The 27,754-nt window shown below is 40.6% G+C and overlaps 4 protein-coding genes, 1 long non-coding RNA gene and 1 pseudogene across 13 annotated transcripts in view; 3 read left to right on the plus strand and 3 right to left on the minus strand.

Annotated features, from left to right (window-relative positions):
• Positions 1-17: 17 nt before the first annotated feature.
• LOC140368765 (receptor-type tyrosine-protein phosphatase eta-like) lies at positions 18-6,137 on the plus strand (annotated as a pseudogene).
• A 136-nt stretch (positions 6,138-6,273) lies between these two features.
• Positions 6,274-7,735, minus strand: LOC140368715 (putative nuclease HARBI1). The gene is made up of 2 exons (XM_072455746.1): positions 6,954-7,735; positions 6,274-6,772 (listed from the first exon to the last, which is right to left on the minus strand). Exons 1-2 carry the CDS (start codon positions 7,630-7,632, stop codon positions 6,378-6,380), a joined length of 1,074 nt encoding a protein of 357 aa, XP_072311847.1. The 5' UTR covers positions 7,633-7,735; the 3' UTR covers positions 6,274-6,377.
• A 388-nt stretch (positions 7,736-8,123) lies between these two features.
• Positions 8,124-9,899, minus strand: pigp (phosphatidylinositol glycan anchor biosynthesis, class P). Its single transcript, XM_072456199.1, has 4 exons — positions 9,785-9,899; positions 8,821-8,893; positions 8,625-8,743; positions 8,124-8,525 (listed from the first exon to the last, which is right to left on the minus strand). Exons 1-4 carry the CDS (start codon positions 9,864-9,866, stop codon positions 8,401-8,403), a joined length of 399 nt encoding a protein of 132 aa, XP_072312300.1. The 5' UTR covers positions 9,867-9,899; the 3' UTR covers positions 8,124-8,400.
• Positions 9,900-11,361: 1,462 nt separating this feature from the next.
• LOC140369182 (RNA exonuclease 4-like) lies at positions 11,362-15,316 on the plus strand. The gene is made up of 8 exons (XM_072456453.1): positions 11,362-11,833; positions 11,916-12,226; positions 12,292-12,438; positions 12,514-12,707; positions 12,787-12,875; positions 12,951-13,025; positions 13,243-13,317; positions 13,402-15,316. The coding sequence occupies exons 1-8, from the start codon at positions 11,624-11,626 to the stop codon at positions 13,558-13,560; spliced, it is 1,260 nt and encodes a 419-aa protein (XP_072312554.1). The 5' UTR covers positions 11,362-11,623; the 3' UTR covers positions 13,561-15,316.
• Positions 15,317-17,766: 2,450 nt separating this feature from the next.
• Positions 17,767-27,754, plus strand: part of LOC140368959 (voltage-gated potassium channel KCNC1-like) — a 33,987-nt gene continuing 23,999 nt past the window's right edge. For all 9 annotated transcript variants that reach the window (XR_011928209.1, XM_072456134.1, XM_072456133.1 and 6 more), the window contains exons 1-2: positions 17,767-18,228; positions 23,939-24,629. Coding sequence is in view for 8 of the 9 variants with exons in the window: in XM_072456134.1 (XP_072312235.1) it covers positions 24,009-24,629 (621 nt within the window). In the remaining variant the exon portion in view is untranslated. The remainder of the gene's footprint in view (positions 18,229-23,938; positions 24,630-27,754) is intronic.
• Positions 19,332-22,639, minus strand: LOC140368962 (uncharacterized). The gene is made up of 2 exons (XR_011928210.1): positions 22,072-22,639; positions 19,332-20,466 (listed from the first exon to the last, which is right to left on the minus strand). It is a non-coding gene; the product is annotated as an uncharacterized lncRNA (long non-coding RNA).

Genomic DNA, 27,754 nt, shown 5'->3' on the forward strand with positions numbered 1-27,754 from the left:
ACCAGTTAGTTGGCCTCATGCCGGCTCACAAATACAACATGACTCTGCGCTCTAAAGTGGGGGACCTTCTTAGCTCTGGCTTTTCATTTACTGCAATCACAGGTAAGAGACATTTCACTTGCAACAACATGTACATAACCTTCATATTTGTGGTCAGTATTTAAATCTTATCGTCTCTTTTCCAGCTCCTGAAAATGTTGAGACATTTACTGCAGTTGGTCAAAGTGAAAGCAGTATAACTCTTCAGTGGACAAAGAAGACAGGCGTTCAACTGTACATTTTGAAATTTGATGGAATCGAGACAGACGTGACTGAGGAGGATTCAAGGAACTATGTAGTGCCAAATCTCTCTAGTGCCACTGCATACAATGTTGCTCTATATAGTGTGTTTGAAGGCATTCGGAGCACTGGGGCCAATCTGACTGCAGCCACTGGTAAGTTTCCTTATGTAAAACACAGAGACATTTATCTCATTCTTTTTTGTGTGTGTGTCTAGCTCCTTCCAAAGCCAAGGATTTGAAAGCAGTCAAAGCAAATGAGACAAGTATAACTTTGCAGTGGATGAAAGAAAACTCAATATATTACACTTTGAGGTTTAATGGAAAATAAATTAACATCACTGCAGAGGAGCTTGGAAATCCAGCACAATACACAGTCTCAAACCTCCAAAACACCACAAGATACAACTTTACTCTTGTTCCTTATTTTAGAAACATACCAGGTGCTGAAGTGAGCATTAGCGCAGCCACAGGTAAGACTGCATGTTTTAAATGATTCTATAAAGAAACCTTCACAAATGCTTTTATGTCTGGCTTTTTCCAATTTTAGCTCCTCGAAAGGTAGAACGGTTTGGACCCGTCAATCAAAGTGAGACCAGTATAACTTTGCAGTGGGAGCCAGTGCCTGGTGTCATAGAGTATATTCTACATTATGAAAACAGTCATTTAAACATATCAGGAACAAATGAAAAAACTGTATCAGGCTTGACGAGTGGTACATTGTTCAATTTGACTCTTTTTGCCGTGTTTGAAAGTGTCCGAAGCATCGGTGCCCAAATAACTGCAGCCACAGGTAAGATGCTGGAGATTCTTTATTCTGTTTACAATTACAATTTAAAGTGTGTGCAGTTAGTTACAGCAGAACAAAATATATATAGTGTTGCTAAGGGTGTATGAATGGATGCTCCTGAATCTCTAACATTTTCTCCCTCTGGCCTTTACTTTACTTCTTTTTCTAGTCCCTCGTAACCCCACTGGCTTTAAAGCAGAAAAACAATCAGAGACGAGTATAACTCTAGAGTGGGACAAAGTGGGCGATATCCAGGACTATGTACTTAATTATGGATCAAAGCGTGTGCCAGTAACATCCTCAGGAGCCGTGGTAACACATGAGGTTACAGGACTTGAAAGTGGCACTCTATACAATTTCACACTGTCTACTGAATTTGCCAATTTGTCAAGCAGTGGGATTTTACAAAAAGAACCAACAGGTAGCTAAACTCTGCATCTGTTTTTGTCACTTTTAGTGTACATCAAATCTAATACTTACTCATGATTCTTGTTTCAGTTCCTCCTCGAGTGTCTGAAGTAAAGGTGACAGAACGCGACTTGACCACAGTAACTTTGCAATGGCCGAATGTGAGAAAAGACTGGAACTACAGTGTGGTTTTTAGCGACAGCGCTAACAGTAAAATGATCAGAGAGGGAGATTTTGTTTCCTTCACTGTCACATCTCTGAAGCCCGGAACTGTCTATACATTTGCCATTGTAACAGAATTTGCAATGTTAATGAGTATTCCTTTTCAAATTGAAACCGTGACAGGTACTTTGATTCTTTTAGTAGACTATTTGAATACACTGGCTTTACATTAAATCACGTGTTGTTCCTTTGCAGTTATAGACTGTACTATAGTGGACTGGAGCGTTACAGAGACGTCGATCCAAGGAAAGGTTAACGGTGCGTTCACAGATGCAACAGCTTCCAATGGCTCACAGCCACATCCCAACTCTGGCTTTGGTGGTGATGTTAAATTCACTGGCCTTTACCCTGGTGCAAACTATAGCATGAAGCTGCTGTATAAGGGGCTGGAGCAGTGCAACCACGCCCTCACTATCAGTAAGTACCATCAGCCACTGTTGCATGTCGACTCTTCATCTGGACCATACTCATCATGTCCCGTTCCACCCCACAATGTCCCGTTCAAGACCACTTTGTTGACGTTTTATTGTAGCAATTTTTTTTAAATTCTGTCAACTGGACAAATGTTTTATGAGTGATGACGTTTCGACACTTCTTCAGTTCATCTGGCAGAGGAAGTGAAGAAGCTGCTTTGATGAATTTGGTTTTCTTTTGCTATGGAATCTACCTGGACGATTGAGGGACTACACAAATGACTTTATTTTCTTTACCATCCTGTTTCCCAATTAAAATGATTTGTCTGTGGTATATACCTCTACAAAATTTGAAAAAAGGTGTACCCATCAAATTAACTAGTTTACACATACATAGGAATGTAAGTTAATCTATATAATTCAATAAGTTGTAATGCATTGGTGGTTTACACATTCTGAACTGTGACAATGTCTTACTTCCAGACAGTATTTTCATAAGAATCCATAAAATGACTTCTTGGCCCTTGAAATTGCTTTATTATAAATATCTACAATGTTAAGAACTTTACTTCTTTATTAAACATTACTTTATAGGTCTTGATGTCATCTGAAACACATCAATGAAATGCAATACAAACAGTACAAAATAAGTATAAGACAAAGGAATACAACAATTTGTGTCTGAACCAAAAATTTGTTTTCTTGTGAAATGACTTTTCATAATTCATGTTTTATTAACTTTGATTAACTCTTTAGTTCCCCCTCCTTTGATGGCGACGTGTAAGAACTGGGACGCTGGTTACTCCATCTACATTGAATGGAAAAGACCAAGTGGTGTCTGGGACTCAGTGGAAGTTAATGTCTCTGATAAAGTGCATAAAGTGGGACACAATGAGGAGCTCTATGCGGAAATATCAAATGTTCAACCAGCCAAGAAATATAAAGTATCAATTTCCTCACTATCTGGACCACAAAGAAGCAAACCATATGTTTTTGAATGTGCCACTGACGCCAGGGGTGAGTTTCTTTGTCATACATTAATTTATTGTATTCCATGCCAACATTACTAATATATCTGTCTGATGATGTGTTTACAGGAGTCATTGCAGGAGCTTTCTTTGGTGTACTGCTTTTCCTCGCTCTAGTCTGCGTGGTTGTCTTTATTATGTTAAGAAGAACTAACATAATTAGGTTGGCAGAAATAAAATGTCTGCTATAATCTATCAGTAATTGACTAAATCAGTATCAGCAATGATCTTTGTTTCCTCCAGGAAACATAAGAAGTCACTCAACGGTGCAAACAGGACCTCGGTTAAAAAACCCAAGTATGTTTTAACATATACCTAAAGAGTTATTTTTATTTTTAACAAATACTGCTGGCTCTGTTTTTAGATGGATTCCTTTGGATAGGTTCCCCTGCCTATTCAACGAGTTAAGTGCAGATGAAAATAAAGGTTTCACCCTAGAATATGAGGTTAGTAATCATATTTGACACTGAATACTTGCTTATCTTGTTTTATCTCTTATTTGACTTTCACCTGTAATTTCATATGCAGGACCTTGCTGTTGTTGGCACAGAGCAGAGCCAGAAAGCAGCCACAATACAAGAAAACAAACCGAAAAACCGTAACTATGTTTTCCCGTGTAAGTATGTGTTAATCAAACTTGCACAAAGCTTTGACTGACACTTTGCTCACAATCTAGACGACCACAGCCGTGTAAGACTGACTTCATCCTCTCCTCACAATGACTACATAAATGCCAGCTACATACCGGTGCGTAATGAGATGAAGAGCACAGATACATTTGGCCGTAGCCTGCTGCTGAATTATAATGTGACTTATTGATCCTTAGGGCTACAATAGCAAAAAGGAGTTCATTGCAGCTCAAGGTCCTTTGCCGTCCACTGTTAGAGACTTTTGGAGAATGGTCTGGGAGCAGAAAGTGAGAGGCATCGTCATGGTAACCAATTGCACCGAAGGAGGACGGGTGAGAACAGGATTTAACTTTAAAAGCACTTTGAGAACAGGTTTAATTATCGTTTTGTTTTCTCCAGATTAAATGTGAACAATACTGGCCTGATAGCAACGCTCATGTAGGAGGAGATTTGGAGGTTTTCACCACTTCGGAGCAGAAGGAACCAGACTGGACACTGAGGGAATTTAAAGTGAAACATGTATGTTTATGTATTAAGAGAGTGACAGTGGCTTATATCAAATGGGGCAGAGCACAGTATCCTGCCTGCCCTTTTGGTTCACACAAATATTCTGATACTGCTCTTAGAAGAATGGCTAATTTATTTTACATCATCATTACTTTTACATCATTGTAGCTGATGCAACTCTATGGTTTTTGCTGCAAACGCCTCATTTATTTATCTTTTTCAAGTAAACATAATTCTATGAATGAACATAAGTTATTGCTTTGCCTGAAATGTTCCACAGTATGGCATTAAAATGTATATTTTGCATTTATTCAAGAATAGGTGTTTTAATGATAAAAATAATTCTTTGAAATACATGCATCCTTACTGTGAGCAGGGTCAGCTTTCCATGGATCTGACCTGTAACTTAGCCTGGTGGCATCATCCGCTTGCCTCCATGGAAATAGATACCTTTAAGGCCATACTGTGGAACCTTCTAGGCAATGCATTCATATATCCATGGAGGCAAACAGAGTGCGGACGCTCTGCTAAGAAGGCTACATCGTGCATCTTTAAGAAAGATTATGTTTATTTGTTTTAATGAAATTCAATTTTTAATCGTGTAAAATATTTTTATCTACACTTAATTCTGAGCTCTATTAGACCGGAAACAATCTTTTGCATAAGACCCATAGACTGACACCCTCCTGTTGATGCAGAGGCACACATCAGAGGAGCGAACAGTGAGGCATTTCCACTTCACTGCCTGGCCGGACCACGGAGTCCCACAAGGAACACAGCTCCTGATCCAGTTCAGAGCGCTGGTTCGACGACACATGCAGACAGAGGCTGCAGGGGCGCCTACAGTGGTCCACTGCAGGTACAGTCTGAGACTAAAGTAGGCTACACAGATGAATGGAGGTGTATATCCAATTTACAAAAATATGGGAATCAACCCAACTCTCAGCATTATAGAGGCTCGTACAACAACATCCACTTTGTTGGCATTTATTTTAAAACAGTGAAAGGATGGGGCCTCTCACACGGAGTGAAGCTGTGATGGAGAAGGGTTTCCTCATGGGGCAGTGCAGTCCTGTCTCTGGACAGGACAGTGATAAAGCCTTTATCATAAAGGGGGTGCTATTTAAATAGTAAAAAGCCTTCTCATGTGATAGGAAAATTGTATTTATTATAAGTCTGAAATAACTGCTGGTTTAATTTTCCAGATTCTTATACCAAGTTACTGTGTTACTCTGTCTCTAACTCAACCTGGGAAAGGAAGTATTTTGTTTCTATATTATAAAACCGTGAAGGGCAGATTTGGCTTAGAGAGACAATTATTTGTATTTTATCTCCTGTTTATGGCGAGGAACAAACATGACAGTTCTGCGTGCATTATTGTCCACAAATCATCAACTAATTTATTTGCGGATCAAAAGGTGTGATAAGAAAAAGTGAACTCCTTTCTGTGACATGCAGTGCTGGAGTGGGCAGGACAGGCACGATCATAGCACTGGACGTGCTCCTGCAGCAGATGGAAACAGAAAAGGCAGTAGACATTAACGGCTTTGTGCATAAGATGAGACTAAACCGACCACACATGGTACAAACAGAGGTAAGGATGATAATCACATTAAATCACTCCTTTTTTGCTTTAAGGAAGTGTTGGCCACAAGACCGTTCTTAATGACTAAATATAATACGGCTTCTGCTTTTTCTGCTTTGGCAGTCTCAGTACATGTTTCTACATCAGTGCATCCTGGACCGTCTGCTGCTCAATGAGAAGCCGGAAGAAAATATCTATGAGAATGAACTGATCTACGCCAATGCCATTACGCTCAGGGACGTTCAGAACATGAATAAAGCTTAAACGTTCAATTTAATATATGCTGTGAAAGTGTTAATTAGACCATAATATGCAACTTTTATCTATATATTTTAAATCATACTTCAAATGACTGACAAATTATACTTTATTAAAGAAAAACTGGGAAAAGTATAAAAAAAAGTGATACTTGGTGCCTGGGAAACATTATGGAAATGGGTTCCTGGTTGTGGTGGTTTGTCATATTTCACATCCCCTTCATTGCTTACACTTCCTTCTCTGTCCTCAGTTTAGTTTGTCATTTGTCACTGGCGCTTACAGGAGCCGAAAACACTCTGTTGATGAGTGCTTCTCTGGCACTTAGAGCTTCATTGCTGACTTCTAAAGTCCCAGAGTGTTGTTTCCCTGGATACACAGGTTCAGACCCAACTGGTAGTGAGGGCACTGAAAACTTCTTAGCAATGTTGTGAAGTACACAGCAGGCTCTGATAATGTTAGCCTTTTGGTCCAGACAGCTTTCCTTTGCAAAGCCGAGCTGCAGCAGCACCTTGAAGCGCCTCATCAAACAGCTGAGCGTGGCCCACATGATGCCCAGGATCTTGGCATGAGCGTCATTAAAGCGGACCTCACTGTCACTGGCCGGGTCTGTCACAGAAGTTAAGACGTGTTTGCTCTGGAGATAACCTTTACCAGCTGAAAGGAAAAGAGAACACACATTACCCACAATTGTAATATTTATACAAAGTTCATCTCTCTAAGCCCAGTGTCACCCCCTTGGGTCCATCTGTAAATGCAATTGAAATATTTTACAATTTATTTTCAAGTCTAGTCAAGTTTTGGAAGTCAAATGGGACAAACCATGAATAGAACTCACCAATAAACCAATATGGTCCACACAAACCCTCCTCTACGTCCTTCCCTCTGGCTGAAGACGCCCACATCTCGTGCTCGGACGTGCTGCCCACTTCGCACTTCTCCACACACAAGATATTTCCGTCTGAATCGCAGATGAGTTGGCTCACCACCGCGGTGTAACCCAGCGGGCTGAAAAAGGTCCGGTAGTCCTCCTTATCGTACGGAGACACCCTCACCCGAAAGTGCGGCGATGCCAGGATGCCCAGCACGTCGGGGATGCCGCACAGTGTTTTTACGTTAGATGCGACTGTTGCTTTGGCCTCTTCAGTTTCGGGAAAAGTGACAAACTTCTCCGTCATTCCCGAGATGGTCCCGGACACCAGGCTGATGATGGCCGGGCAGTGCGTGTGCGTGAGTCCCAGCCTGGTCAGGAGCGAGGCGGAGGATATGCCGTGTGCGTAATAGTTCAATGTCACCATAACCAGCGCGTCCACGGATAGATTGGGGTATTTCGGGGACACGTAGTGCATGCGGGCGCGGATAGAGTCTGCGATAAACATGAGGCACGGTCTGGTGAGGTGAAACAGACTGAACAAAGATTCATCATCGAACTCGTCAAAGCCGCTCGAAACCTCCTCGTCTTCGGTGTCATTGAGCGCTTCGTACGCGGCCAACAGCATCGGCAGAGGAAACGCCATCTCTCTCCGGGAGGCGGCTTCCCAAAGATGAATTCGATTTGTGACGACTAATATCCGAATCAACGAGAATAGTGGGGCTAAAACGTAAATAAAGCTGTGAAGGAACCGGAAGCAGAAGTCATTTTTTTCAGCGCAGAATTCGTTTACCGCCCCCTAGTGGCAAATTAATGTGAAGTTTTTAGTTGCCCCCCAAAGTAACAACTTTCCACTTTTAATTTTGCGTCACAATTTTATTTTCTATTGACGGTTTTAGAATTATAATTTTTTACAGGCAAATAAAAAGAGTTCCCAAGTCAAACAAGTTCATTCACACAAGGCCAAACAGTCATGCAATTCATTCAGAGGTAAATCAGATCATCCTCAGCAGAGCGAGACAAAATCAGTTCTATGGTGATTAACCATGTGTAAAACGACAGATTAAAAAAAGCACCTGTTTCCGTTCCTGTTCTTGTCTGTTCCAGTAAGAGTTATGGAATGTAAATAAAGTAGAGTAAGATAAGATAAGCCTTTATTTGTCCCACAATTGGGAAATTCCACTGTTGCAACACAAAGTATGTGCAGAAGTAAATAATAAAAAAAACAGATAACTTATACAAAACTTTAAAAAACACTCTTAATAGAAAATCTCTTAGAGTAAAACATGTAGATGAGCGAGGGGGGTTTCAATATGTGATCGCTATTATAAGTGGTTGACAGTGAGACATACAATAAAACAAATATATTAATTTGTGCAGTATTCATAATCCATAATAGAACCCAAACAAATCATCATCTGCTTGCTGATGATGGCGACAAATAAAACACTTTATTTACTTCACTAATGGAAACATCTTTTTGTCTTGGCACTCCTCCCTTTTCAAAGGTCTCCGTTTTCTGGCTTTGAGTATACTCATCTGTAATTCATTTAAAACAATACATGGTTTTTTGATACTTAATCCAAAGTAGTTGTGAATGTCTGACAAATATTATTTTCTGTGTGTCTTTTTCTTTACCAGTGATGTTGTCGATGGAGTCCAGTGGAGCTGTATTGTTCAAGTTCACTCCGAACAGAACCACAACAAACAACACTATCCCAACGAGAAAGTAGATGGGGGCAGCAAGGACCCAGTACCTTTACACAGATGCATTTAGTTAGAAATGTTTACTTATTTTAGTTTTTTAAACCCAATGTGACACTATTGTACTTACTTTTGGGGCCAGTAAGTCAGACCAATAGAATGCAGCCACTCTTCTGGCACAAAAGCCCACACACAGTAGAAAACTGAGGAGAGAGAACAAAGTTAGAATTGGAACACATATTAACATTTTAAAGATCGTCTCAGTTTTCTATGGTAGAATTGTCTTTTTTCTGTGACAGATGTGTTACCCTTTTTACAGAGTTATGTAGTATGCAGTTACTTTTATTTGAATTACTTTTAAAATAAATTGTACTTCTTGGACTGCATACTTTTACATTTTACTATGTTTTTATTTACGAGGCAGTACTCTTAAGTGAGTGGTTGCTCTTCCCACTGTTAAATGAATCTATGTTGACAATATTAAATGATAAACATGTTTATTGGTAGTTTCTTACCATGGAAACTTTTGGACAAACGAGATTACAACAATATAAGATAAGATAAGATAAACCTTTAATATCCACACAAGGGGAAATTTCGTTGTTACAACGCAGTAGAACAGGAGGAAAGGACAGATTATAGGAAGTTTCAAAACACACTCTTAATAGAACTCTTATGAACAAAACAAAAAACTCTTTATTAACAAAACATTTGTTTCCACTTTCTTTTTTAGATATGATTTAGTTTTCTCTAACCACATCTACTGGTTTATGTTGTAGAAAAAGATTCAGTTATGGTTAATATATCTCTCTAATTACTGGGCATATCCAAGCATGAAATGAAAACTTAAAAGTTCTTCTATGTCTGTATAAATAACTTGAGCAAATGATGCCATTTTGTATTAACCTTATGTGATGTGACCGTTGTCCGTTAAAAGGACCTCAGGCCATAACAGTAATATGGCAAGTTTGTAAGTCCCTTACAAATAATAATTATGGCTCAAATGTTTGTTTTGTTTCTCCAAAATCAGTTAATCTGCCATAGAGTTTTACAGACCTCTGCTTTCTAGTTGAAATTATGAAATCATCACTTACAAAAGGCAAATTCTGAACCAAGGAACATAACAAAGCCATAAATGCCCCTTTCAGGCACAGGAGAGGGAGAGTTTTCCATCATATTGACCTGAAATTATTAAAAGAGGCAGTGTTACTACTTTGTTAATCATGGAAAAATACCACAACAGTACAAGTACACAATATTCAATTTACTTCAAAATCATGCGTCTCTATATTGCTGAATAAAGCAAAAGGTCAACTAAAAGCAGTGCAATGCAAGAAGAAGAATGGCCAAATCCTGTACAGTTGCCATGATCATTGCATGACAAAAACATGTATGATGACATCACGCCTGTGATGCCCGGTCATGTGACAATATAAAGCATATGCGTTTACGTCACAGAAAGCAGTCCGTGTGTGACGGTGGTGGACCTGCAGTGGTAAAAGTGTCTCTCTCACTCACTCATACTGTTTCGCCATGGAGATCTCAGAAGTCTAACTGACAAACTCTGCAATGTAAACTAATGAGGAAACTTTTAACAATGATCAATAATAAAAAGCAAGATATATCAAATAAGGCATGCATTAAAGAAGAACAATTTAAATATACTAAAAGATAAAAATAGACTTAGTATGTACATGAAATTGACAGTTACAGATGTAGTGCAGACAGTGAACAGTGCAGTGAGTGGTTGATTAAATTATAGTTAAAGTGACCGGTGATGTCATGATCACTTCTAGTAGTTCTGGACAGTTGCCATGATCATTGCATGATGAAAACACCAATTCAGAATGACAAGTTAAAGGTTTCCCTATTAATTTATATTTAATGAACTCTACAATGTGTGTTTTTGCGATCCTTGCATGACGAAAACACTACAAGTACTAGAATTTCTAAAATTACAAAGTACACCATGAAGTTCTCTCTTTCTGTCTCTTTCTTCATTTCTTTTATCTTCTCGTTTTACGGTATAATGTGTAAAACACATACTTTGAAGACGTACAACTACTGTAGGTGGCAGTGAATGCTCCTTTTAATTTGGCTGCCAACCACCATTAAAAGTAACACAACAGCAACAGCAGCAGCAACAGCAACAACAACACCATAGGAAAAATTGTAACATTGACGACGAATCCTGAAAAAACTAAAAGACAAAGAGGAAAACCAAAAGCAACAGCAAAAATTACACGAGACATATCTACAAAAAGAACCTTGAATGACGAAAATTGGAAAAGAAATGCGACCAGTGAACAAAAAAACTAAAAAAATGTTTCTACAATAATGATGATAATAATAATAATAAATATATGCAAGAACTAATAGTGACTCAATAAATAATCATATTTTTAGAGCTGAAATGTTTTCTCCACTTACCGAGCTCACTTTGCTCGTTGCATTTCAACGACCGATAAGAAACATTTAAGATTTAAGGTTCCGTGTCAAACTTAACGCTACATTAAAGCACACAAAATGTTATTTATCCTGCTGATAAAATATATTTTGGTTTGAATTCGAAATTCTAACTGAATGGAACACTGAAAGAAACCACTATATCCATGGTTAGAAACTAGTTAGAAGTCAGGCAAGTTGATGCATGCTACTTGGTCGGACACATTTCATTGTTACACGGTAGGAGCGTACACATTTCAGCATGGCTTCAGAGAAGAGTTGGTTGCTAAATAGTTTTGCATTGTAGGATGTAAAATGCGTAGTTATTTTTGTAGGTATTTTATAACATTGATTCGATAACATATTTGATTGTTTCGTTTTCTCGAAGCTAGCCGGGTGTAGTTAGCTAAAGCATAGTGAAAGTATAGCGTGCATATGTTCTCCATCTTAGCCAAATAGGTGATTTTTTTAATTATTAGATATTGACAATGTCAGCGATTGTGACAACGAGTAGCAGCCATGGACAGAACCCCAAAGGTGACAAGAAAAAGAAGACTTCTAAAATTAAAAGGAAAGAATTCTGGTCTAAATCTAAAAAGTCTCAAGTTAAGCGAGAACAGAAAAGCCACACAGCCAAACAGATATTGCCACCAGCAGATGCTCAACAGTTTTCTGCCAACTGGAAAACGTTACAAGAGGTAAGAATAATCTTGTTTTGGTATATTTATTTGTTTTAATCAGATCAGACTCTTAATACACACGTGTAATACTTCTCTACAGACTTTAGTGAAGCAGCCTGAGAAACCTCAGCCACAGAATGGTGCTGTTCATAAGAAGTCCACAAAAAATATTATTGATAACAATACAGTAAAGGTGACGCAGAAGAAAAGAGACTTTGCGAAACCGGCAAAGAAGATTGTTAAGAGCAGTGTGGTGGTTAAAGACTCAAATGTGAATGATACACAAGTACACAAGAGCCATACAACTTCTAATACTACAAAGAAAAGAAAAGTTGACTTAAAAAATACACGGGGCAAAAAAGAAGAAGCAAAAAAACTAAAAACAGAGACCAAACCAAACAAGCCGACAGAGTAAGTAAACCCCTTTTTTTTGTATGTTCAAATCTTAGTTTTATTGATAAATTCTTTTTGTTCAGAGAGGACATCTGGTTTGATGATGTTGACCCTGACGATATAGAAGCAACGGTAGGAACTGAGGCGGCAGAAATCATGAGGAAGAAAATGGGAATTCACCAAAGCAAAGCTGTGGAGAATGCACTAGTCAAAGAGAAGGGGTTTGAAGGGTGAGTGAGTCTCTACTGTTTTTTATAGAATGTCATTTTATGGTCAATCTTATTCTTTCAACTCTTTATTCACAGCCTGACAAAAGCTGTAGCCATCGACTGCGAGATGGTTGGAGTTGGCTTGGATGGAGAGGACAGCATCTTGGCTCGCGTTTCTCTTGTAAACCAGTTTGGGAAATGTATCTTTGACAAATTCGTAAAACCAACAGAAAGGGTGACCGACTACAGAACACATGTCAGTGGGATACGGCCAGAGGACATCAAAGACGGTAAGCTAAGCACTCGCAAATAAATGCTCAGCAAATGTGATGTGTTTAAATGAATTGTAACATTGCTCGCATGTTTCAGGTGAGGATGTAGACATAGTACGCAAAGAGGTTGCTGAAATCTTACGTGGCAGAATCGTTGTTGGGCATGCCATCCACAATGACTTAAAGGTGACCAACTTGTTAGATCTTAAGGCTGTGTTAAATGCTAAAGTCATAACAAAAAAACTCCAATTTCACTTTCAGATTCTCCTTTTGGATCATCCGAAAAAGAAAATCAGGGATACACAGAAATATGAGCCCTTTAAAAAAATGGGAAAGGTAAATATGATTAAAAAAAAATGCTAATGATGTTTAAAGTTATCATCTGATCAAGTTTTTTTGGAGAATACTGCTATATCTGTGAATACTTGACAAACTCTTGAGCTGATTAAAGTTTGGGTTATTTGGGTTGGTTTATTTGATATGATGGCTGGCACATTCCACACAGTATTCTTCAATGATGGTCTGATGTTTGATGTCTGTTCTATTGTTTCAGAGTGGTCGTCCAGCGCTGAGAGTGCTCTGTAGAGAAGTTCTAAATGTTATAGTCCAACAAGGCGAGCACTCATCTGTAAGTCAATAATAGTTCTACAAGATTTTATTCTTATTTATTAGACTTTATTCTTTCCAAAAAACTCAACTAATCTGTTTACAGGTTCAAGATGCGCAGGCCACTATGCGGCTTTACACAACAGTGAAGAAGCAGTGGGAAGCGGAGATTAAGGCAGGTATAAAGAACAAAGGCTCAGGAATTAAGAGGAAAGGAAAAGCTGCTCTGGCCAAAACCAAGAATGTGAGAACAGGCCATCCCTGACTGAAAGTGGCACTTGGACTCATGTGTGCTTCCTTTTGATAGAAAAGACTGTAATATCCCCGTGGATGCATTTTCTCCTGTCCAAAACCTAAATGGATAAATTGGTAAAGCAATACGTGTACAATATACAGTATTTTTGTTATAAGAATAGACATTCTCACTCAAGAGATTGCATTAGTCATTTTTATTTATAACCATACCATGTTCTCAACAGAAATCTACAGAAAATCAAAGCAAGGTTTTATTGATGAACAAAAGAAAGACTTGAATATTGTTACCAGACAATGTGACCGCAGTCATGAAATGAGTCCAAGGCACTCTATAGTGTGAAATTAGCATGAACTGCTGTGTTTCGACACTAATGTGTCTTCATCAGGGCAATGATTTCGTCTGTTTATCCATATTACTGGCTTCACCCTTGTAGAGCACCCATATATCACCATTTTGACCCACTGACAAACTCAAAAACATGTGGGCCATACTTCGTATATGTACGTGAAGTTGTAATGTATGTCTTGGTCTTTATTTGTTTTGCTCCAAACATTCGGAATTGCACAATTGCATACATAAATGTTTTACAAATTATTGTGAATTGTTTCAGCATGTCACTTTATTTTTAAGTATACTTGTAAATTATATTCACTTAAAAAACTATTTTTTGATAAAAAGGTATGTGGGCAGTGATGGTCTGACTGGAGAGTGCAGTGAGGTATTGCTGCTGCTGCTGCAGGTACAGTGTGCCAAGGGAATGTCTGTGATTTGTGCTTCATGAATGTGCCCAGCAGACTGTAAATAATACCTCCCCTGAAGACATCAGGCAAACCTGAACTATGTCCTCTGTGTTGTACTGCTGTTAGGCTTCAAATTGAATTGATAAAAAAAGAAAGAATGTGAGCACGTTTTAATCTTTCCCATACATTTTACTTTCAGCCCAATGGACAATTGACATAATTTTCAGTAAATTAAAAATAAACTTCTGGGCTTACCATTTTTAAATATTTCTGTGGATTATGGTCTTGAGTAACAATTCTCATTTTTTGAGACAGTGATCTTACATTTAGAAACTGATGTACATTGTGCCCTACTTTGAAAATGGGAAACCCACTTGGTCTGGACTCCAGCCTTGAAATCAGGCCATTCACTTGGAGCACTGTTGTCCAGGACATCGACTGAATTCATCACTAGAGCTTAGCTTTTTTTGACAATAACAATAATATATTTCAGGTTCTGGGAGCTCAATTTATCGTTAGATCATCTGTTGTTGGCTCCCTCTAGTGACCATATGTAGTGCTAACACATGTAGTAAAAGTGAATGGGAGTACCTCATTCAGACATGCATACATATTTTATTAACTAAACTGACCTCTCCAGTGGACTTCTCAAAAGTAAAACACATTTTGACTGTCTTTGGTTCCTCTTGCAGAAAGGTGTACACTATAACTGCAGTCACAATTCATCAAACGGCCTAATGTACTGTGCTTCCACTGGCAGAGACCCGTTATATCCCCAGACAGTATGGAGTTGTGATCATTTAATAACAATTGATAATTAATAATAATTTTGTGATGTCTGAAAGGAACATTTTACATTTTTGAACATACATTAATCAAAAACTCAGTGCTAGACCTGACATGACCCTAAAAATGAAATTGCATCCAATCATTTTACAAATCCTACACTGTTATTGGAGGCATTACCACTGCTAAGCATGATACTGGCTTGTAATTGAATAAAGTGCAGGTCGCAGTCTTCCTTACTACAGCACGATGTCTGTCTGAACGATCAGAGTCAATATTGACATTTACTGCTTGGGTCTGTGGCACACTGCACCTCTGCAGGGCTTGATTTGTGCATGCACTCACTTATTCCATCTGCAGCCCAGAGGCCTATAGCACACATAAAACACACTGTGCAGGTTTCATCTATGAATGAGGTTTTTTGGTGCACAGTAGTTTTTCATTAGTGATGAACAGTGTCAATAAAGACTATTGAACCATTGTAGATGTCCACATTCTCAAGGTCAGGGGCCATATCAGAGGGACTATCTGACTTTGATGCACCTGAACAAATCTGTGATCTTACATAAACGAGTGGACTTGCTTGTGACAGCTTATGCTCTTCTCTTCTCTTATGCATGAGCTCCACTCTGCTGCTGCCAGGAGACTCGCCCAGGAAGAGCCAGTGTTGACTAATGCTCACTCTTAGCAAGAGCAAAGTTGCATCTTCAGTATGCACGGGGTTTGAGAAGAAATACAAACGTTCAGTTCAGTATTCAGTATAGACAGTATAGACATTGTTGAATGTTATCAGAATGGAAGATGACTCAAACCTTTCATGGTTAGATTTACTGCTTTAAATACCATAGTGGTTGAAAAGAGAAAAGGACCACTTTACAATGCATAAAAGATGGGCCTGTTGAAATATTAATAGAGCTTCTGTCCTGTAGAACTCGAATAAGTCAACTCAGTACAACACAATAAATAAGAATACAGTGCTTGACCTGAGTTTCTCCTTTACTTTGATCATATCCAGTCAGTTGTTTCCCTTGTTCTACCTTTAAGTGCACAACATTTTGCTGTCAGCCACATGTCCACATGCGGCTCATTAGAAGTTTTTGTGGTCAGTGCCCCTCAGTGATAGGCCTTTGCCCTTTTACGACTCTTGTAATTTTCATGAGCTGACGTTGCTCTAAGGAGTGCCCAGTCAATAAATGCATCCCTGAGAATGCTGATGCACTTCAGGATCATAGTTTGTTTAACAATCTGACATGCTTAAAACATCCTAATCTGGAGTTATAAAGACTGGGAAAGCATTAGATCAACTGCAAATTGTTTTTCAAAGTTGACTCACAATTTTGATTAATTGCACTAATGTTGTTTTAAAGTCTGACAATGAGTGAAATAACCCTAATATTGTTTTACTGTAGATCATAGGTGCTGTGGACATAGGCAACTGTAGAAATGAACTACCCTTAAACTTAAGTAATGACACCAACGCTAATTAGTAAAACGCACAGTATTTTAACTTAGAAACCATATTTGATTTTACAACCTTGTGAGCCTGTAAAATATGGCATTAACATACATCAAATCAAGGTCAAATATGTATTATCATTATGAAATATCATCAACTAATTGGTTCACAATTTAAAGCTCCAGTACATAACTTTATCAAAGAAATACTATTTCACAGTATATGGCATAAAACATTTTATCTCCACATTGTCATTAAGAGAAGTGTAATCATTCCTTGCTGAAGTCGTTCATGTCCACCTTGTATTCTGCTCAGTTGAGATAAACTCTCTTGATATATGATAATATGTGATTATAGTACATATTTGAAGTAGCTAATATTATTAGCTACTTCAAATATGTACTATAATCACATATTATAATCACATATTATGTGATTATAGTACATATTTATTAATCATATATTATTGTCCTGTGAGGGAATGAAAATGCAGACAATTTCTGATTTACCATTGTACATTATTTATAAATTCAACTGAACAATCAGAACGGCATTTCAAAACCTGTAACACAAAGCATTGATTTATAAATCGTTGCGAAGTATTTCCTTTGACATTGATCCATTGATCCGTTGTTGCCTCTAATCTGGAGTATTGATCAGAGCCTTATATACGACTGGAGGCACATGGAACACAATGATCCTAATGATTTGATTGAACTTTGAGTGTCTCCAAAACATAGTCCACTCCATCAAATGTTCTTTAACCACGTATGTCATTAATAACAAATGTGGTCTGTTATGCATTTGTCATGTGAGCCACCTGCTCCTTTACGGTGTGTCTGGGAACCTGTAGACAAAATGGTGTGCGTCCATCCTCCACAGTGCAACCTAAACGACAGGAAACACAAGACAGACAGAGAGAGAGAGAGAGAGAACAAAAAAAACAAGTCATCAAAAGGGACGTGACAGCAAATCACTAAGGGGTGTGTGTTTGTTTTAAGCATATGTGTTTATTAAGTTCTGCGGCCGTGTGAGAAATTAGCCCGTGAATTCACCGGGGTCCTCCCACCGCTGTCTTGTGCCCTCTCTAATCCGCCCACATGTATCGTCTGAGGGGAGCGCAGAGGGGGAAAATAGTGCAGAAGGTGACGCTCCACCGGAGGAACAGAGCGAAGCAACAGAGGGATAAAGGAAAGAGAAGGGAAGAGAGCGCGCTCGTCCTACAGGCTCAAACATTTTGGAAGCGGATGAATGGTAGCAACATCCTGCGCCTGGAAGCGTAAAGAGACACTATCACAAAGGCTGCCACTTTTTTTTTTTTTTTTTTTTTTGGGGAATAACAAAAGAGGTGGGAGACAGAAACGGCAGGGAATAGCGACACTATTTTTTTTACAAAGAGAGTGCACTCCTTGCTTCATTCTCATCATTTCGCTTTTGCCATCATCTCCAGCAGCAACAGCAGCTGCAGCAGCATCATGTCCATAAGTAGCATTCGCCAATAACGAGATTTCAGCGCGCTCGTCCGTTTTTCCATTTCCATTTTACATGTTCCGAAGGGGAAAACACTGCAACTGAATGCCTCAAAGTGGATTACTCTGAAATCTAAAAAAAGAGCAAGCTAACAAAGAAAACAGCTTTTTTTTTCTGTGATTGAGCTCTATGTGCGCGTTTTTACGCACACTCGAAACGTACCAAGTGAGTATATGTAAACCGTGTTTGTGTCTGTTGTGTATGCATTCAAATCCCAGTCGCTCTTCCTAAACGTGTAGTTAGATCGTGCGTTTGCTGTAAAGACAACAAGAATACAGCATCTACCCTACATTCAACAAGTCTTGTTTTTTTTCCCTTCATTTTCCCTTTGGCCTTATACAAATTGTGCCAAGATGGACTTGCTCCCCGCTAGCATTTACTATTACGCTGTGTGCCAACAGAGCAGTGCACTTTCTTCATAGTCTTTATCTTATTTTTAGAGAAACGGCACAAATGGTGGGTGTTTCCTCATCCTCAACTCTAGCTCAAACCATGCCTTGGAGAGAACTCAATACTTGGCATCAGCTTGTGTCTGTCTGCATGAGTAACTGTTTCCATTACTGTGTGTATTTTTTTGTTTTGTCTTGCATGTGCACCCATTGTCCGTCTCTCTGTCTGTCGTGCTTGTTTGTGTGCTGTGACATTTGAAGGCCTTGAGATGCAGGGGGTTTGTTGGACACATAGGGGATGGAGAGAAGCACGGAAGTGGAACAGCACAAGCCTACACCAGCCAACAAGTCCTTCAGAAAGGTGTCTAGACCTCCATCACCTGGGCCCTCGCACCGCATAAAACCTGTACCACATGCACACGTCTCCAATTTCCCAATCATCCCTTCACTTTCCAGTCCTAATGGAAACTCTTCTCTTCTGTCTCCTCCATTTGCTGCTTCTTCTCACCCCCCTACCCCTAACACCTCCTCTTTCTCCCCCCCTCCTCTCGCACTCTCAATCCTGCATTATAAACTACAGCCGCTGCTATTTTTAGAACATAGGGTAGCCCAGAAAACACCCATTCCATTTTTTCCCAGAACCAAAAAAGAAAAAAAGGTTGGAGAGATGAGAGTCCTTTGATATGAGTGGAGCTGGATGGGAAAGCTGTTTATGTGGTAGGGATGGGGAGCTGGTGGCGGTGGGGAAATAAATCTATTTTGAGGCCCGAGATTGAATTACGTGTCTTGCTCTGTCGCCGTTGTGTGTTCATGTGTACGTTGTTGCCTCCCTGACCCTTGCTCTCGCCTCCTTATAGACAACTTTCCTCTCTGCTGTTCTGTCCTTCAACTAATTTACGACCATCTGATGCTGCGCTTTGGATTTCATCAAACCTCCGCTGACCTTGAGCCTCACCTCGTTCCAACCCAAACTTCTAATATTACCCTAAACCCTCCTCTCTAGAGTGTGGATACATGTCTATTTGCCCATCGATTCTTGGGTCAGCCACCCTTGTAGTAACATGTAATCCTTCCTGTCTGGTCTCTGTAATACATTACTACTTCATAATGGACCTGATTGTGCTGTAAAGGCTGTATCGTTAATTGGCAGCCGTAAATCATCTAAGAGGGCAAGGTCTACGAGGCCAATTGAACCCTTTTGGTCATAATACTTCCCCTGATGTGACACCGTGTCCCATTCTTCTGATCACTGTACATACAAACAGTAATGTAACCTCCCATTGATAATAAATCTCCCTCCACCCAAAGGCCATCTACCGTTGCCCCTGTTCTGACTTCGCAGGGCTTTATTACAAGCTTTATTCCAGATGGCCTATTCCTGTAAATGGCCTTATGTATAAATCATCTTTTCAACTGGCTAAAAGCAATGGCAAGGCGTCATGGCTTTTCTCTGCCTGTTTTTTTAAATAAGGAAAAAAAGCTGGCAGCAAAAGGGATGACAGCAGAATGAGAAGCAGCACTGGCAGCATCCAACCAGGGGAGGGGAGTGATAGACCAATATACACAAGGATCAGGACCCTCCAGGGACGTGTCACTGCCTTAGACCTCTATTGTCCCTCTGGAGATGCTGGGAGAATATGCTTAATTGATTGCTTATTTAATTGATGTTGTGGGAATTGGCAACAGGTCGAGCCTTATTACGATAAATACTCCCTCCCCTTTCCATTGCTGGGGCTCTGTAACAGCTAAGTCCCTGCATTAGCCCTGATCCATTCATGCAGTTCCATTCTGCTCTTGATTCATCCGCCCACTCGCTTTGCTAGTACCTCACACCTTATCCGTGCTGTAATGTTGCCGTGAGGTGCGGTGACGGCCCTGCGCAGCGTGACTAAAGGAGGGGAGAAGGGAGAGGAGTGCGAGGGGAGGGGGTTGACCGCAGTGCTCCGTCCTGCCGCGTTGCAGTGCAGTGATTTGTCCTGCTGGGGTCTCTTTAGCACAGGGGATGTGTCTGTATCTGAGGAGAAAGGGGAAGCGAAGAGAGATAAGGTGCTAGGGAGGAGGGTGGGAGGGGACAGGAGGGGGAACAGCGTGAAGCCTTGTGGTTACATCTTTTGATGAGGAAGCTGGAGGGGAAAAGGCAAGTGTGTACCAGGAGCACATACGTAATTGTAGTGCTTGCTCTGTCTAGAGCACACAAACATCATCTGCACTTCTCCGCAGACCCCCCCTTCTCCAAGTGCAACATTTACTATTCTGCTCAGCTGTACATCTCTGATACGGATCCACTCTTGTTTTTCTACCCCAGACCCACTTCCACTGCAGCACTTACCACTGCGTCCTGTCCATTTTCCCCTCCTCCTGTGACTGTTTTTTTTTTGTGTGTGCCTTTGCTCTTCCTGCCAACAGCTTGCTCTGTTCCGCATAGTCAGCACTATTCCAAATTCCTCCCTGCTTTGCCTCTTGCCTCTTCTCTCCTCCTCCCCTCCCCCAGTCACTTCTGCTGGTACCTCGCACCAGTCGATGCATCCCATAATCCCATGCTCTCACCCCCCCTTCTTGCTGCAGTGTTTCTGCTAATATATATTAGCGTCATTGCAGCTTTGGAACTAAAATCTTTCCTTACTCAAAACCTTGATCAGTAGCAGCCAGCACAGTTTTACAGTTAAGCTTTAGCAGCACTGAGTCTCATTTGCCTTTCAAATTCAAATAATATGTTTGAGGGCTTTTGATTTTGGCCAGGTAAGTGTGCGTTCCAGCTCTCTGGTGTGCCATATAGTAGCAGTGTGGCGCAGGACATGGTGGACAACCAGGGAAATGCTGCATCTTTTTACCTTCACTTTCTTTCCCCCATTTTATCTCCCCTCTTTGTTATCAAGAAGCAACTTCACTGCTGCAGTACGTGAGGAAAAATGCTGAGGCTAAAATAAATATGCTTACTTTCTCTTTAATAAAGACTAAGTCCAATCATATTTATTTTTAACTTCTTGTGTTTACTCACAGTAACAGAGTTTAGGAGGCAACCTGCCCCTTAACCTTTAATTGATTGACAATCATAAGACAACACCCGTGTGCATTGATATAATACTCAATAAACAGCAGGCTCTTGGGTGGAACAAAATGCATTTAAACACATTTAGAGACTTGTGGCTGACAGTCTATTAAATATTAAACATACTGCCTGAAATTACAGTTGTTCAGTGGAGTAGGGAAACTTGTAAATTTCGAATAATTTGGATAAAAATAGTGCATAAAAAGTGTTTGAGAAACGCAAGGAAAAGTTTGAATGGAGGAGTGAGTGGTGCTGTCCATGGTGCTGAAACTCGAGCTGTCCCACCACTAAAGCAGCGCTGCAGGAAAGCACAGCTTTCAGTGTGAATGAGTCACAGCACTTTCTCAGAGTTGGACTAACTTACTCTTGATGTTGTCATGCCTTCACTTTTAACTAAGATTTCACTGTAAAACACATGCCATTTATAGTTAAAAAATATAGTTATAAAAAGACAAAAGGTTGAAGCAAGCAGGTTTCCATCTACAACAGCTAACATCTGTGATACTTGAAAAAATATGTGAAATTTCCCAATTTCTTTGCCATTACTCATGCATTGTTTAGATATCTTACCTCAGCGCAGTATGCCTTTCTCTGAGATCCGATCAAAAGAGTCAACATAATGCTAGAAAGAACAAACTAAAAAAAATAAAAACCCTCTAATGAACACAGGAAAAACAATCAACTTAACAAAAAAAAAAATAGTCCCCTGAGTAAAAAACACAACAAAAGTCCAAACACAAGACTGAAATACTGCAGTGTCCTAGATCGCACAAGGGGAAAAAAGTGCAGAGAATGGAGAGTTGGTCAAAGTGAGTTGGGATGGGACAGTATGGAGAGGCAGAAAAACATGCAGCACTAGAAGGAAAAGGAGAAGGTTAAATGAACAACTAAAGAAGAATGTAGTTTATGATAAGGCTAAGACAGTGTTATGGGATGAGAAGGAGTAGGGAAGGAGTGAAGCCGCGGTTCTCCCCTTTTCAATGAAATGTGAGTCCTTTATGCGGACGAGAGGAGCACTGCTGGGAGGGGGAGAGAAAGTCGAGGGGGAGGAGGAGGCCAGCGTGCAAGTGGTGCAGTTCACTGTCAAGAGAAAAAGGGTTAACAGCATGCATAGAAAGAGCCCTGTGGTACACTGGGGAGTGTAAAGGAATGTTGTTTTTTTGTTTCCAAAGCAAAAACGTTGCTGAAGGAAAAGAAAAGCACAGAGACATAAGGACGGAGCGGAGAATGGGGCTTTTTACTGCAGCAGAATTCATTCACTTTTATAGTGCACTCTCATTTTCGTTCCCTACCCCCTCTCTCACTCTCATTGTGCGCTTCCTCCCCCCTCTTCCTCCTCTGCTCCATTACCAGACAATATTATACAGCTTTTACTCACCAGCCAACATGGTGCAAACACATAGCACCTCCTCTTTTCCACCATCTCCCCTCCTGCTTTGTTTTACTCGTTCTATGCCATGTTATCAATTGAAGCATCCCCATCTTCCTCTTTGCATGCCACCACACTTGCACATTGCAGAGGCAGGGTCTGCAGCAGTGTGTCGGCTGATTGAGGAGGTCTAACATTAGTACGGACACAAGGCAAGGACGGGAGGCAATTAACACACACGGCGAGCTGCGCCACCTTACGTCAGAGCTCAGTTCTGGAGGGAGAGAAGAAGATACTTTGGTCATACACTCTAGGTAAAAACAGAACTAGCAGAAAAGGCTTCCGAGCAGGTGCGGAAGAGGGAAGAGGGGGCCGAATAATGACCTAATTAGGCGGAGGATTTGAGGATCAACTGGATCAATTTAGAGATTGTTGGCAGAGGGGTTGTACTTGGGCTAATGAGTGAAAGAGAGATGAAAATTGAGACTCATTCAAAAGCTCATGCGTTTTAGACAAGGCCACAGTCATCCACTTAACACTGGCGAGGGTTCGTGTGAAGAGTCCTTTCAACCTAATAACATGTATACAATGTCCTACTTAAAATAAATTGTGTTACATCTACAGATTAATCAGCATACCAGATTTCTAGTAATAGTTTTAGTGTAAAAATGTGCTTGAATAAAATGTGATACCCTATTTTATTAGCATTTATGGCTTCAATTGACAAACTGGAGACATTCTGCACCCTCATATGGTTATGGTACAGTGCCAGTATGGTTCTCCACGGTTCCCCGGTGTGTTGAATGTTGAACTTGAACCAACTGTGTTCAAGTCCAACGCTCTAGACCAAGATTATGGCGCCTCGTTGCCAAATGTGATCAGAGTCTAATGGAGATGCCGAGTCATGAGCACCTGTTCTGCGCGTGATGCTGTTCAACTTTCCCTCTGCAACACCTGACCACATCACCGGGCTAATCCTCCATGTAACCAGAATGCATTTGTTATAGCTGTTGATAAAAGACACTATTTCTCCCGCTGAAACACTTCTATCTCTTCTCTCTCCCGCAGACTCCTCAGACTCCTCCTCCCTCCTCCCTCCGTTTTCTCGCATCCTCTCTCCCTCCCCCCTCGCTCCTCTATGCTCAGTTCGGTGTGTGTATCCTCTTTCAAAGGGCGCAAGGGTGGGAACAAGTCGTCCAACAAAGCATGTTACAGCGCAGACATGACTTGTCCGTCGGAAAGCGAGAAAATTGTCATAAACTGCGGCGGGGTTCGCCATGAGACTTACCGGAGCACCCTAAAGACGCTGCCCGGGACGCGCTTGTCGTGGCTGACGGAACCGGACGCGTTCAGCAACTTCGATTACGACCCCAAATTGGACGAGTTTTTCTTTGACCGTCACCCGTCCGTCTTCTCGTTCATCCTCAACTATTACCGCACGGGAAAGTTGCACTGTCCCAACGATGTGTGCGGTCCGCTGTTCGAGGAGGAGCTCGCCTTTTGGGGAATCGACGAGACGGACGTGGAGGCGTGTTGCTGGATGAACTACCGCCAGCATCGGGACGCGGAGGAGGCGCTGGACAGCTTTGAGAACCCAGAGCCAGACGCGCCGGACGACGATCCCGCACTCGGGGGCGCGGATGGAGACTTGAAAAGACTATGTATGCAGGAGGATGCCAGAAAAGCAGGGTTCTGGAAGACCTGGCAGCCTAAAATATGGGCACTTTTTGAAGACCCTTACTCCTCCAAGTATGCCCGGGTGAGTACGTGTTATCGTCTTGTCTAACTACTTTTTTTTTAACATGACAACTTCCAAACTTTAACAGACTGATGGTGCACGAGCAGTTTACTGCAGTGGAAGTGGAAAGGAGCGCCCCGCTGCCCACACGTGTGTTATCCCTGCCTCACAGCCACAGCCAGCCAATAGACTTACTCACATTCAATTATTAATGCTCATGGCACAAGAAAATGGGAAATGGCACAAAGCCTGTAGCCTCTGTATCTGTATTTAACCATTTTCCCCTCAAACACATCATGTCTTGTTCTTGATATAGTGTCCTCTACAACCCAGCACTGAATACGTTTTTATTACCGCCATAATTCCTTTGCTCGGCTCTGCCACACATCTGGCTCCAAACGTGCCAAATGCTGCTGCCTGCGCCGCGTGCATCCAAATGCCTTCATTAGCTCATATTTTTGACGGTTTACGACGTGTCACATTTCACGTTATTCATCTGTAAATCTTTAACTAAAGCAATCCCATGCTTTCCCCCCCTTTGCCATGGTGATTGGTCACTGCCACATACCCCATTTGTCCCACTTACAAGAGCACCACTGTGGAACTTGCCCCAGCGGTTGTTGGGACCCCTTATTGTTAGGGTCTAAAAGGGTTAATGATTTTCCTCTTGAAAGTGAACTTGGACGTTTGATCAAACAGGTGAGTAACAAGTATTCTCCATCAGGTTATGTTTGATGGCACAGGAAAACATCTACACTGGGCTCCTCATGTTTTTGCCCTAATTCAGCTGCTTGTTTTCGCATCCACTTATTTAGTCTATTGTTAGCACACTTCTCATGTGAACTACATGCACAAGATTCAACTAAAACCAGACAGTGAGCAGACACCTGCAGTGGCCATTCATGACATTGCACTTAAGTAAACACAAAATGAACAAAGTAGGGCTACATTGTGGCCGCCTTTCTTGAGGGTCCAGGTCATTATTTTCCTTTAAGGGGAGAAGAATGTCAAGACTGTGATGGACCGACAGTTCAGATTCCTGCCATCTGATCCTCTCTATGCCCTATACATAGGACAAGGCAGGAAAAGATTCTCTTACTGTCATCTTAGCCCAATCACATTGATTCCCTGTAATAATCCACCTCTACCTCTATCCCCACATCACAAGCAAAGACACAGTCCAATAAAGGAGATGTACAGGAATAGGTCAGCGATGCTTGAGTTTTAGCAGATTCTCAGACCAAAAGGAGGTTTGCAGTTGTGCCATACCTTGAATACTAACTACAGTACCTGCGGCTGCTCTGCCTCGATGCTGTAAATTATGTAATGTACAGTTTAACGCCACAGCTGCTGGTTCTAGTGGCTTCATGAATCACACACTATATATCACTTGGAGCGTTGAGGCGGCTGTGGCATTTTGAGGCTTGTAGAGCAGGTATAGGACGGGTTTAATTTGTGGGAGAACTATTTTCAAACCGAGATATGACCTAGATTGTTGCCTTATTCTACCCTGCTCTCGCTTACGGTGTTCCATCAGTGTGAAAATAAAAAGCATATTAGTCTGATTAGGAATGGAGTGAGCATCTAATGTATATGGGGAGACAGATATAGATAACTAATAATTTGGTCTTTTGTTTGATGTTTTTTCCGAAAGCAATTCAAGTTTTGAGCTTTTCTTTCTAAATCAACTCCATCCTTGGCTTCGTAGTGGGATAAGAAACGCACACATGCGGCTGTCTGTTGCTGGCGTTTCTGCTGCAGTAGACACGGGAGAAGAGAGGAGGGAGGGGGAGTGTTGGAGAGAAGCGATAGATACAGGCATGAGCAAAGGGGTAAGGAGGAGGAAAAAGGGGAGAGATCGCGAAATGGAAAAAAAATGGAGCAATCGGCGAGAATGAAAAGTGGTTAGCCCATGAGAAGGTGGCACACAGAGAAAGACATAACACGACGGGGGTGGGGACCCTCGTCTTAGCGTCTTCGATTATCTGAGGAGGCTTGAGCCATCCAATCTACAGAGCTTGCTCCCCTGCTTGCCTATTGATGAATATAATATTGATTATCTTCTCTTTGTCTGTTTTTTTAAGCTGTTCCCCTTCTCCATCACATTCCTCCATAACAAAATACCAAAGGTTGCTTGAAGTCTTAAGTTAATGTACATAAATTAGGCTAATTATTCCTGGTTTCATCAAGTGCAGAGTAATTTCATCAAAACAAGTAGTACAGGTTCCAGTAATCATCTAAGTAACACAAGTAGAGCCACAGCTGTAATTTATGGATAATGTATCGGTCTTTTTTTGCTTGATGAGGTGTTATACAATGCATTTTGCATTTGATTTCCTTATTGATCCACATCTGCTTTGACATAGATCGTTTCCTGCACCAAAGGGCTGGCATATATCACACGTGACATTTTTGATTGAGACATGTTTAATCACATTTGTGTGTTCTCAATGTTCTGTTTTAAATATCTGTTTACACACAATTAGTGATCATAATTGATTTAGTAAGGATTTACCCATATCAATTCAATTGTCAAGTGTTTGGTATTGAACTAGGGTAATTTAATCCTGCACAATCATGACAGTGGACATTTGGTGCTAAACTGAGATTAAGAGGATAACATTAGCTGGGCTATGGTGTCAGACAAGCACATATTAAAACAAATATTAATGTTATCATATCCTAATTGTACACACTTTGTACATATGTCTTTGGATATTTGCCATTGAAGTTTCATTGTAGATTTGTTTCACTCATCTACCATTCAAATCCAATGTTAAGATTTTAGAGTCTAATTATTTTAGACTTAAAAAATAGGATTTTGTTTGCAATTGGATTCCAATCTAAAACGTAAATGTTGTACTTAAAAAATGTTTGAAGTTTTTTAAGTACAGCTCTTTCATTATTAAAAATGTATTCCCCAGTTCTAATCCTTAAATTATTGTCACAAAAAAGAAAGAACATGATGGGAACATAATTATTGCCTGTCTTTTTATATCTTATTTAAAACCAAATGTTGCTGTGCATTGCTATCCCACAGGTATTATGTTGGTCACTTTCACAACAGAAGGACACAGTTGTCTTTGTCAGCAATCTCGTGGCAAAACACCATTTGTAGCTCAGCATGTACAAGATGCCCTGGTTCC

Source organism: Eucyclogobius newberryi, unplaced genomic scaffold, assembly GCF_026437365.1.
Source record: "Eucyclogobius newberryi isolate DKJ021-1_F unplaced genomic scaffold, fEucNew1.0.hap1 SCAF_20, whole genome shotgun sequence".
Lineage (NCBI taxonomy): Eukaryota > Metazoa > Chordata > Actinopteri > Gobiiformes > Gobiidae > Eucyclogobius > Eucyclogobius newberryi.

What these genes read in the sequence shown, in the direction of transcription:
- LOC140368715 (XM_072455746.1), bottom strand. Translation starts at nt 7,632, where the DNA reads ATGGCGTTTCCTCTGCCGATGCTGTTGGCCGCGTACGAAGCGCTCAAT. An exon ending in TGGACCATATTGGTTTATTG is followed by an intron (nt 6,773 to 6,953) that starts GTGAGTTCTATT and finishes TTTTCCTTTCAG; the next exon opens with CTGGTAAAGGTTATCTCCAG.
- pigp (XM_072456199.1), bottom strand. Translation starts at nt 9,866, where the DNA reads ATGATGGAAAACTCTCCCTCTCCTGTGCCTGAAAGGGGCATTTATGGC. An exon ending in CTGACTTACTGGCCCCAAAA is followed by an intron (nt 8,744 to 8,820) that starts GTAAGTACAATA and finishes ATCTGTGTAAAG; the next exon opens with GTACTGGGTCCTTGCTGCCC. An exon ending in CTCCATCGACAACATCACTG is followed by an intron (nt 8,526 to 8,624) that starts GTAAAGAAAAAG and finishes AATGAATTACAG; the next exon opens with ATGAGTATACTCAAAGCCAG.
- LOC140369182 (XM_072456453.1), top strand. Translation starts at nt 11,624, where the DNA reads ATGTCAGCGATTGTGACAACGAGTAGCAGCCATGGACAGAACCCCAAA. An exon ending in ACTGGAAAACGTTACAAGAG is followed by an intron (nt 11,834 to 11,915) that starts GTAAGAATAATC and finishes ACTTCTCTACAG; the next exon opens with ACTTTAGTGAAGCAGCCTGA. An exon ending in CCATCCACAATGACTTAAAG is followed by an intron (nt 12,876 to 12,950) that starts GTGACCAACTTG and finishes TTTCACTTTCAG; the next exon opens with ATTCTCCTTTTGGATCATCC.